Raw genomic sequence first — 12173 nt, 5'->3', positions numbered from 1 at the left:
GAATGGGGCCACTAGTCGATACATATATACTTCTGTAATGGTACCGTAATGGGTGGCTGGCGGCTACGGCCGAGGAATGGATAAGATAGGATACCTGGCTTGTATGAATTGGTTGTAATCCTTCTCCTCCCTCGTTTGAATTCTCATGAATAGAGTTGAGATCCGATCCATCTATAGCTAATTCGAGAGATTCTAGTTCGTGCTTACAACAAGGCACGTATAATCTATCCTGAATCTTGCGATGCCGATTGCTAAAGAGAAAGTACGAACAAGTCTAATGTTGTGCGTTCTGTTGAGCAGATGCAGTGTGCATGAGCGAATCAACCTATGGTTGGATGGTTAGAGGTACAATGATATTTTCAGCTCATCAGGAAGTCCTGGTGCTCGCATTATTCCTGTATTTATTTCAGAATTTCCGGCCATGCGCTTTCAGTGGGAGGAGACGTTCCGTCAACGACGAGGCGCCAAAGTGACTTCGTAAATTTCAACATGACATGACAGCTCAGTCTCTTGGAGGTGCTCATAGGGGTAGGGTGTGCGTGTGTGCGTTCATAGGGGTGAGTGTATGCGTGTATGTATGAACGCTTGCGTCTGTACTGATGTTCAAAAAAGATGCAGTGTGCATCTACTAGGTAACTTTGTATACGACGCAGAGGCAGTGCGTATGTACTCCCTCCGGTCCTTTTTACTCTGCATATAAGAATTGTCTGAAATCAAACTTCGTAAAGTTTAACCATATTTATATGAAAAAATATTGACATCTACAATGCTAAAGTCATACGATGTGAAAATTAAAGTCATAACACATCTAATAATATTGATTTCTCAATGTGAATGTTACCATTTTTTTAATAAAGTTTGTCAAAGTTTACGAGGTTTGACTACAGATAAATTTTATATGCGAATTAAAAAGAACCAGATGGGAGTACTAATTAACTTCGTATTTGCGAAACAGCATGAAACAAGAAACACCAGACACATTTATTTCTGATTGGTACAAACTAAAAAGACACGACCGACCGATCAATGCTCTCATACGTAGAAAACAGAACACACTCAGATGACCCACACAAGCAAATAAAAGCAAGCAAGGAGCAGGTCGATATCGACTGCTTGAAACCAACACGCAAGAAACACACATATCCAACGAGCTAGAGGTCTTGCATGCACGAAAAGACCTCCCGCGCGCTCTCACTAGCAGCCCTTTTCCCTGACGCATTGTACATTGTCCTGGGCACTTTTGCCCTGAGCCTTCCACACCTCCTTCATCTTGCAGAGGCACGAGTGGCCTCCAAAGGCTATGCAGCAGTCCACTTGAACCTTAATGATATTACCCGCCGAAATATTTCTGTCGGCAATAGCAATTTTCATACCTTCTCCGAAGCTCTTGAAACACGCATTCACGACGTTCTGATCAACACCGTCACACACCGGTGCACCGCCGGTGGCAGGTACCTGGCCAACAGCGACGGCATACATCAGCGCGACCAGCACTGCCACGGCAACAAGCCTCGGAAGCATTACTACTGCCATGACCAGATCGATGCAGGATATAGCTGATTGCATGTGGCTGCACTCACTCACTGCTTAAGTCTGATGTGGGTTATTTTCGTGTAGAGGTCTGCCGAGCTAGAACTAGCTTTTATAGAGCTAGATAGGCGTGGGCATTTGGAGTCCTAGCTGAACTCGATTAGACAGCACGTGGCTACTATGCTTATCACGTGGGCTAGCAAGCGCAACCTAACCTGACATATTATTACTCGTGTTAAGCTCCTTTTTCATACATGACAAATCACGTACTACACATTAGCTACCAATCGCGATCTATCCTGGTATAAATGGATCTCATGTTTTTGTGGCAGGATAATATATTTTTCGAAAAGAAGGATATCCCCTGCCTCTGCATCAAAACAATGCATGTAGCTATGTATTATTAATAATGTAAAATCCAGCAGGATAATGGATCTCATGATCATAGATTTAGGCACACGTCGCTATATATGCGCAGAGCGTCCAACTGAGCTGAGGAATATCATCGTGCATTCGTGCCTATAAGCACAACCCCTCCCCGATTGTTGCGGACACAAGAAAATATAAGAAGTGAAGGTGGGTGCACTCATGCTCAAGTGCGTGCTTTATTAAAACAGGCCACTTCTAGGCAAGGTGTGTGGTGACATGATGTGACGATTCACAAGGCGGCATTCATTATATTATCACATCATTATATATATTAAATGTATTTATCTTGTTTATATCAATGTGCAAAAAAAATTGTAACTAATAATCATTTTGCCCACTTAAGAATCACCGAAGCTTAAGCATCTCACTGTGGTGATTGTGTGCACTGATGCTGAAATATAGAAAAGTGAGTAATGATGGCTATCAGTTATTCAATAAAGTGGCATGTTATTATTTAACTGCATTTGTTTTATGAAGATGGAGAAGCAAAGGATTTCATTCTGAATTATTTTTATATCAATTATTGATTCTGCTAATACATATTCTACCTCACATGATCCGGTCAGAAACAAGTTTTTTTAGGTAGGCCATGTACTCAAACAAGTTCCCCAAAAACAAATCCCCACAAAAAAACATAAGTTCCAATATCCCGGGTTCGCTTTTCCTTACAGAAAATTGAGCACCTTTTCATTGAAGTTGTGCGTGTACTCAATCAATCTTCAGCTGTGTAGACTTTGTTGGGGAACGTAGTAGAAATTCAAAATTTTCCTAAGAATCACCAAGATCTATCTATGGAGAAACTAACAACGAGGGGAAGGAGAGTGCATCTACATGCCCTTGTAGATCGCTAAGCGGAAGCGTTTAAGAGAACGGGGTTGAAGGAGTCGTACTCGTCGTGATCCAAATCACCTGAGATCCTAGTGCCGAACGGACGGCACCTCTGCGTTCAACACACGTACAACCTGGCGACGTCTCCCATGCCTTGATCCAGCAAAGAGAGAGGGAGAGGTTGGGGAAGACTCCATCCAGCAGCAGCACAACGGCGTGGTGGTGGTGGAGGAGCGTGGCAATCCTGCAGGGCTTCGCCAAGCACCGCGGGAGAGGAGGAGAAAGAGAGGTAGGGCTGCACCAACAGGAGAAGAACTTCGTGTGTTGGGATGCCCCTTTGCCTCCACTATATATAGGGGGAGAGGGGGCTGCGACCCCACCTAGGTTTCCACCCCTAGGGGCGGCGGCCAGCCCTAGATCCCATCTAGGGGGCGGCCAAGGGGGGAGAGGGGAAACTTGCCCCCAAGAAAGGTGGGTGCGCCCCCTCCCCAAACCCTAGGCGCCTTGGGCCCTTGTGGGGGGGCGCACCAGCCCACTTGGGGCTGGTCCCCTCCCACACTTGGCCCAAGCTGCCCTCTGGTGATGGTGGCCCCACTTGGTGGACCCCCGGGACCCTCCCGGTGGTCCCGGTACGTTACCGATAAAACCCAAAACTTTTTCGGTGACCAAAATAGGACTTCCCATATATAAATCTTTACATCCGGACCATTCCGGAACTCCTCATGACGTCCCGGATCTCATCCGGGACTCCGAACAACATTCAGTAACCACATACAAACTTCCTTTATAACCCTAGCATCATCGAACCTTAAGTGTGTAGACCCTACGGGTTCGGGAACCATGCAGACATGACAGAGACGTTCTCCGATCAGTAACCAACAGCGGGATCTGGATACCCATGTTGGCTCCCACATGTTCCACGATGATCTCATCGGATGAACCACGACGTCGAGGATTCGATCAATACCGTATACAATTTCCTTTGTCCAGCGGTATTGTACTTGCCCGAGATTCGATCGTCGGTATGCCGATACCTTGTTCAATCTCGTTACCGGCAAGTCTCTTTACTCGTTCCGTAACACATCATCCCGTGATCAACCCCTTGGTCACATTGTGCATATTATGATGATGTCCTACCGAGTGGGGCCAGAGATACCTCTCCGTTTACATGGAGTGACAAATCCCAAGTCTCGATTCGTGCCAACCCAACAGACACTTTCGGAGATACCCGTAGTGCACCTTTATAGCCACCCAGTTACGTTGTGACGTTTGGTGCACTCAAAGCATTCCTACGGTATCCGAGAGTTGCACAATCTCATGGTCTAAGGAAATGATACTTGACATTAGAAAAGCTTTAGCATACGAACTACACGATCTTTGTGCTAGGCTTAGGATTGGGTCTTGTCCATCACATCATTCTCCTAATGATGTGATCCCGTTATCAATGACATCCAATGTCCATGGTCAGGAAACCGTAACCATCTATTGATCAACGAGCTAGTCAATTAGAGGTTTACTAGGGACATGGTGTTGTCTATGTACCCACACATGTATCTGAGTTTCTATCAATACAATTATAGCATGGATAATAAATGATTATCATGAAAAAGGAAATATAATAATAATAACCAATTTATTATTGCCTCTAGGGCAGATTTCCAACAGCCTCCCACTTGCACTAGAGTCAATGATCTAGTTCACATCGCCATGTGATTAACATTGATAGGTCACATCGCCATGTGACCAACATCCAAATAGTTTACTAGTGTCACTAAACTAGTTCACATCACCATGTGATTAAGACTCAATGAGTTCTGGGGTTTGATCATGTTTTGCTTGTGAGAGAGGTTTTAGTCAACGGTCTGCAACATTCAGATCCGTATGTACTTCGCAAATCTCTAGGTCATATTGTAAATGCTGCTTCCACGCTTCCACTTGGAGCTATTCCAAATGGTTGCTCCACTATACGTATCCGGTTTGCTACTCAGAGTCATTTGGATAGGTGTTAAAGCTTGCATCGACGTAACCCTTTACGCCGAACTCTTTATCACCTCCATAATCAAGAAACATTTCCTTATTCCTCTAAGGATAATTTTGACCACTGTCCAATGATCGTTCCTGGATCATTCTTGTACCCCTTGACTGACTCATGGCAAGGCACACTTCCGGTGTGGTACACAGCATAGCATACTATAGAGCCTACGTCTGAAGCATAGGGGACGACCTTCGTCCTTTCTCTCTCTTCTGCGGGGGTCGAGCTTTAACTCTTAACTTCATACCTTACCACTCAGGCAAGAACTCCTTCTTTGACTGATCCATCTTGAACACCTTCAAGATCATGTCAAGGTATGTGCTCATTTGAAAGTACCATTTAGCGGTTTTTGATCTATCCTCATAGATCTTGATGCTCAATGTTCAAGTAGCTTAATCCAGGTTTTCCACTGAAAAACACTTTTCAAATAACCCTATATGCTTTCCAGAAATTCTACATCATTTCTGATCAACAATATGTCAACAACATATACTTATCAGAAATTCTATAGTGCTCCCACTCACTTCTTTGGAAATACAATTTTCTCATAAACTTTGTATAAACCCAAAATCTTTGATCATCTCATCAAAGCGTACATTCCAACTCCGAGATGCTTACTCCAGTCCTTAGAAGGATCGCTGGAGCTAGCATACCTTTTAGCATCCTTAGGATCGACAAAACCTTTCTGATTGTATCACATACAACCTTTCCTTACGAAAACTGGTAAGGAAACTCGTTTTGACATCCAATTGGCTGATTTCATAAATGCAGGTAATGCTAACATGATTCCGACGGACTTAAGCATCGCTACGGATGAGAAAATCTCATCGTAGTCAACTCCTTGAACTTGTGAAAAACTCTTTGCCACAAGTCGAGCTTCACAAACGGTGACATTACCGTCCACGTCCGTCTTCTTCTTAAAGATCCATTTATCTCAATGGCTTGCCGATCAACGGGTAAGTCCACCAAAGTCCATGCTTTGTTCTGATACATGGATCCTATCTCAGATTTCATGGCTTCTAACCATTTGCTGGAATATGGGCCCACCATTGCTTCTCCACAGCTCGTAGGTTCATTGTTGTCTAGCAACATGACCTTCAACACAGGATTACTGTACCACTCTGAAGTAGTACGCATCCTCGTCACCCTACGAGGTACGGTAGTGACTTGATCCGAAGATTCATGATCACTATCATAAGCTTCTACTTCAATTGGTGTAGGTGCCACAGGAACTACTTCCTGTGCCCTGCTACACACTAATTGTAGTGGCGGTTCAATAACCATATCAAGTCTCCACCATCCTCCCACTCAATTTTCGAGACAAACTTTTCCTCGAGAAAGGACCCGATTCAAGAAACAATCCCTATTGCTTTCGGGTCTGAATTAGGAGGTATACCCAACTGTTTTGGGTGTCCTATGAAGATGCATTTTATCCGCTTTGGGTTCGAGCTTATCAACCTGAAACCTTTTCACATAAGCATCGCAGCCCCAAACTTTTAAGAAAAGACAACTCAGGTTTCTCCAAACCATAGTTCAAATGGTGTCGTCTCAACGGAATTACGTGGTGCCCTATTAAAGTGAGTGCGGTTGTCTCTAATGCCTAACCCATGAATGATAGTGGTAATTCGATAAGAGACATCATGGTACGCACCATATCCAATAGGGTGCCACTATGATGTTCGGACACACCATCACACTATGGTGTTCCAGGCGGTATTAATTGTGAAACAATTTCCACAGTGTCTTAATTGCGTGCCAAAGCTCGTAACTCAGATACTCATCTCTATGTTCATATCATAGACATTTTATCCTCTTGTCACGATGATCTTCAACTTCACTCTGAAATTACTTGAACCATTCAATAATTCAGACTTGTGTTTCATCAAGTAAATATACTCAACATCTACTCGAATCATCTGTGAAGTAAGAACATAACGATATTCACTGCATGCCTCAGCACTCATTAGACTGCACACATAAAAAATGTGTTACTTCCAACAAGTTGCTATCTTGTTCCATCTTACTGAAAACGAGGCTTTTCAGTCATCTTGCCCATGTGGTATGATTTGCATATCTCAAGTGATTCAAAATCAAGTGAGTCCAAACGATCCATCTGCATGGAGTTTCTTCATGCGTATACACCAATAGACATGGTTCGCATGTCTCAAACTTTTCAAAAACGAGTGAGTCCAAAGATCCATCAGCATGGAGCTTCTTCATGCGTTTTATACCAATATGACTTACATGGCAGTGCCACAAGTAAGTGGTACTATCATTACTATCTTATATCTTTTGGCGTGAAAATGTGTATCACTACGATCGAGATTCAATAAACCATTCTTTTAGATGCAAGACCATTGAAGGTATTTATTCAAATAAATAGAGTAACCATTATTCTCCTTAAATCAATAACCGTATTGTGATAGACATAATCCAATCATGTCTATGCTCAACGCAAACATCAAATAACAATTATTTAGGTTTAACACCAATCTCAATGGTAGAGGGAGCGTGCGATGCTTGATCACATCAACCTTGGAAACACTTCCAACACATATTGTCAGCTCACCTTTAGCTAGTCTCCGTTTATTCCGTAGCTCTTTTATTTCGAGTTACTAACACTTAGCAACCGAACCGGTATCTTAATACCCTGGTGCTACTAGGAGTACTAGTAAAGTACACATTGACATAATGTATATCCAATACACTTCTATCGACCTTGCCAGCCTTCTCATCTACCAAGTATCTAGGGTAATTCTGCTCCAGTGGCTGTTCCCCTTATTACATAAGCACTTAGTCTCAGGTTTGGGTTCAACCTTGGGTTTCTTCACTAGAGCAGCAGCTGATTTGCCGTTTCATGAAGTATTCCTTCTTGCCCTTGCCCTTCTTGAAACTAGTGGTTTCACCAACCATCAACAATTGATGCTCCTTCTTGATTTCTACTTTCGCGGTGTCAAACATCGTGAATACCTCAAGGATCATCATATCTATCCCTGATATGTTATAGTTCATCACGAAGCTCTAGCAGCTTGGTGGCAATGACTTTGGAGAAACATCATTATCTCATCTGGAAGATCAACTCCCACTCGATTCAAGTGATTGTTGCACTCAGACAATCTGAGCACAAGCTCAACGATTGAGCTTTTCTCCCTTAGTTTGCAGGCTAAGAAAATCGTCTGAGGTCTTATACCTCTTGACGTGGGCACGAGCCTGAAATCCCAATTTCAGCCCTCGAAACATCTCATATGTTCTGCGACATTTCAAAAATGTCTTTGGTGCCTCAACTCTAAACCATTTAACATTACCGAACTATCATGTAGCCATCAAAACGCGTATGTCAGATGTTCGCAACATCCACAGACCATGTTCAAGGTCCAGCACACCGAGCGTTGCATTAAGGACATAAGCCTTCTACTGTCCGCATAATTGCTACTGTCAACTTTCAACTATATTTTCTCTAGGAACATATCTAAAACAGTAGAACTAAAGCGCGAGCTATGACATAATTTGCAAAGGGCTTTTGACTATGTTCAGGATAATTAAGTTCATCTAATGAACTCCCACTCAGATAGACATCCCTCTAGTTATCTAAGTGATTACATGATCCGAGTCAACTAGGCTGTGTCTGATCATCACGTGAGACGGACTAGTCATCATCGGTGAACATCTTCATGTTGATCGTATCCACCATACGACTCATGCTCGACCTTTCGGTCTCTTGTGTTCCGAGGCCATGTCTGTACATGCTAGGCTCGTCAAGTTAACCTAAGTGTTTCGCGTGTGTAAATCTGGCTTACACCCGTTGTATGTGAATGTTAGAATCTATCACAACCGATCATCACGTGGTGCTTCGAAATGACGAACTTTCGCAATGGTGCATAGTTAGGGGGAACACTTTCTTGAAATTTTAATGAGGGATCATCTTATTTACTACCGTCGTTCTAAGCAAATAAGATGCATAAACATGATAAACATCACATGCAATCAAATAGTGACATGATATGGCCAATATCATTTTTGCTCCTTTTGATCTCCATCTTCGGGGTTCCATGATCATCATCGTCACCGGCACGACACCATGATCTCCATCATCATGATCTCCATCATCGTGTCTTCATGAAGTTGTCTCGCCAACTATTACTTCTACTACTATGGCTACCGGTTAGCAATAAAGTAAAGTAATTACATGGTGTTGTTCAATGACACGCAGGTCATACAATAAATTAAGATAACTCCTATGGCTCCTGCCAGTTGTCATACTCATCAACATGCAAGTCGTGAATCCTATTACAAGAACATGATCAATCTCATACATCTCATATCATTCATCACATTATTTTGACCATATCACATCACAAAGCATACCTTGCAAAAACAAGTTAGACGTCCTCTAATTGTTGTTTGCATGTTTTACGTGGCTGCTATGGGTTTCTAGCAAGAATGTTTCTTACCTACGCAAAACCACAACGTGATATGCCAATTGCTATTTACCCTTCATAAGGACCTTTTTCATCGAATCCGTTCCGACTAAAGTGGGAGAGACTGGCACCCGCTAGCCACCTTATGCACCAAGTGCATGTCAGTCGGTGGAACCTGTCTCACGTAAGTGTATGTGTAAGGTCGATCCGGGCCGCTTCATCCCACAATACCGTCGAAACAAGATTGGACTAGTAACGGTAAGCATATTGAACAAAATCAACTCCCACAACTACTTTGTGTTCTACTCGTGCATAGAATCTACGCAATAGACCTAGCTCTGATACCACTGTTGGGGAACGTAGCAGAAATTCAAAATTTTCTTACGAATCACCAAGATCTATCTATGGAGAAACCAGCAACGAGAGAAAGGAGAGTGCATCTACATACCCTTGTAGATCGCTAAGCGGAAGCATTCAAGAGAACGGGGTTGAAGGAGTCGTACTCGTCGTGATCCAAATCACCGGAGATCCTAGTGCTGAACGGACGGCACCTTCGCGTTCAACACACGTACAGCCCGGCGACGTCTCCCATGCCTTGATCCAACAAGGAGAGAGGGAGAGGTTGGGGAAGACTTCATCCAACAGTAGCACAATGGCGTGGTGGTGGTGGAGGAGCGTGGCAATCCCGCAGGGCTTCGCCAAGCACCGCGGGAGAGGAGGAGAAAGAGAGGTAGGGCTGCGCCAACAGGAGAAGAACTTCGTGTGTTGGGCTGCCCCTTTGCCTCCACTATATATACGGGGAGAGGGGGCTACGCCCCCACCTAGGTTTCCACCCCTAGGGGCGGCGGCCAGCCCTAGATCCCATCTAGGGGGGCGGCCAAGGGGGGGAGAGGGGAAACTTGCCCCCCAAGAAAGGTGGGTGCGCCCCCTCCCCAAACCCTAGGCGCCTTGGGCCCTTGTGGGGGGGCGCACCAGCCCACCTGGGGCTGGTCCCCTCCCACACTTGGCCCAAGCTGCCCTCTGGTGATGGTGGCCCCACTTGGTGGACCCCCGGGACCCTCCCAGTGGTCCCGGTACGTTACCGATAAAACCCAAAACTTTTCCGGTGACCAAAACAGGACTTCCCATATATAAATCTTTACCTCCGGACCATTTCGGAACTCCTCGTGACATTCGAGATCTCATCCGGGACTCCAAACAACATTTGGTAACCACATACAAACTTCCTTTATAACCCTAGCGTCATCGAACCTTAAGTGTGTAGACCCTACGGGTTCGGGAACCAAGCAGACATGACCGAGATGTTCTCCGGTCAGTAACCAACAGCGGGATCTGGATACCCATGTTGGCTCCCACATGTTCCACGATGATCTCATCGGATGAACCACGACCTCGAGGATTCGATCAATCCCGTATACAATTTCCCTTTGTCCAGCGGTATTGTACTTGCCCGAGATTCGATCGTCGTTATGCCGATACCTTGTTCAATCTCGTTACCGGCAAGTCTCTTTACTCGTTCCGTAACACATCATCCCATGATCAACCCCTTGGTCACAATATGCACATTATGATGATGTCCTACCGAGTGGGCCCAGAGATACCTCTCCGTTTACACGGAGTGACAAATCCCAAGTCTCGATTCGTGCCAACCCAACAGACACTTTGGAGATACCCGTAGTGCACCTTTATAGCCACCCAGTTACGTTGTGACGTTTGGTGCACCCAAGCATTCCTACGGTATCCGGGAGTTGCACAATCTCATGGTCTAAGGAAATGATACTTGACATTAGAGAAGCTTTAGCATACGAACTACACGATCTTTGTGCTAGGCTTAGGATTGGGTCTTGTCCATCACATCATTCTCCTAATGATGCGATCCCATTATCAACGACATCCAATGTCCATGGTCAGGAAACCGTAACCATCTATTGATCAACGAGCTAGTCAATTAGAGGCTTACTAGGGACATGGTGTTGTCTATGTACCCACACATGTATCTGAGTTTCCTATCAATACAATTATAGCATGGATAATAAACGATTATCATGAACAAGGAAATATAATAATAATAACCAATTTATTATTGCCTCTAGGGCATATTTCCAACAGACTTCACTGAACCTGGTTCACAAAGCTATTCATGTGAAGACTGCGCACTTCATGTGTTCGGTTCTTGAGTATGCTGCTTCCGTCGAGTCCATCCACGAAATGAATTTGTTTAGGATGTGTTTGGTTACCTACATCGCTTTTTGCCCCTTTGTGTACTTGTCCCAGTTGGTCCTGATTGAGCATATGCAGGCAAAAACTATCATTTGCATGTTGATTGGTTGTCTGCATCCCCTATCCGTGCATCATAGCAACGCCTCTATGCATTGTGTTTGGTTGCTCGCATTGGTTGTGCTCATACTAGTACACGTTGTTTGGTTGCATACACTGGACTTGATAAAGAGTTAACAGCTACACATAACAAACGGAGTTACATAGTGCCATGGCGATTGCGGTGGACGGTGTGGCGATGAAGCGATTCGACGGTGTCGGGTTCGCGCTCGGCTGCGACTGCAAGGATCCCAAGTCCGTGTCATCCGCGGTGGCCTTCTCGTCTCTGCGCTCCGGCACAGCCTGCATACGACTAGAAACCCAACCTCTAGTTGGGTCAGGATGCAGACCTGTACGGCCCAGTAGGCCCCACAGGGCAGAAGACTTGCAATAGGCCCACAAAGGCCTGCTTAGAGAGGAGCTCGACACGGTAGCCGCGGCGGGGCTTATAAACCGGTGCGAGCTCCTCTCAATTAGCGAGGTGGGACTAAACATTATGCACTATGGGTGGCAGCGCACCACCTTTAGTACCGGTTGATGGCTCCAACCGGTACTAGGGGGGGTCTTTAGTACCGGTTGGTGGTACCAACCAGTACTAAAGACCCCCCCTCCTCCCCCCC

General features: G+C 44.8%; 1 protein-coding gene across 1 annotated transcript; it reads right to left on the bottom strand.

Moving 5' to 3' along the window:
- Positions 1-1194: 1194 nt before the first annotated feature.
- Positions 1195-1592, bottom strand: LOC119368647. The gene has a single exon (XM_037633852.1). The coding sequence runs from the start codon at positions 1564-1566 to the stop codon at positions 1195-1197; it is 372 nt and encodes a 123-aa protein (XP_037489749.1). The 5' UTR covers positions 1567-1592.
- Positions 1593-12173: the final 10581 nt, after the last annotated feature.

Source organism: Triticum dicoccoides, chromosome 2B, assembly GCF_002162155.2.
Source record: "Triticum dicoccoides isolate Atlit2015 ecotype Zavitan chromosome 2B, WEW_v2.0, whole genome shotgun sequence".
Classification (NCBI taxonomy): Eukaryota; Viridiplantae; Streptophyta; class Magnoliopsida; order Poales; family Poaceae; genus Triticum; species Triticum dicoccoides.
Note: the sequence above shows the minus strand (reverse complement) of the source record. Positions and strands in the feature narration are given on the sequence as shown.

Bases quoted from the DNA above. Each gene is read 5' to 3' on its own strand.
- LOC119368647 (XM_037633852.1), bottom strand. From the start codon at position 1,566: ATGCAATCAGCTATATCCTGCATCGATCTGGTCATGGCAGTAGTAATG.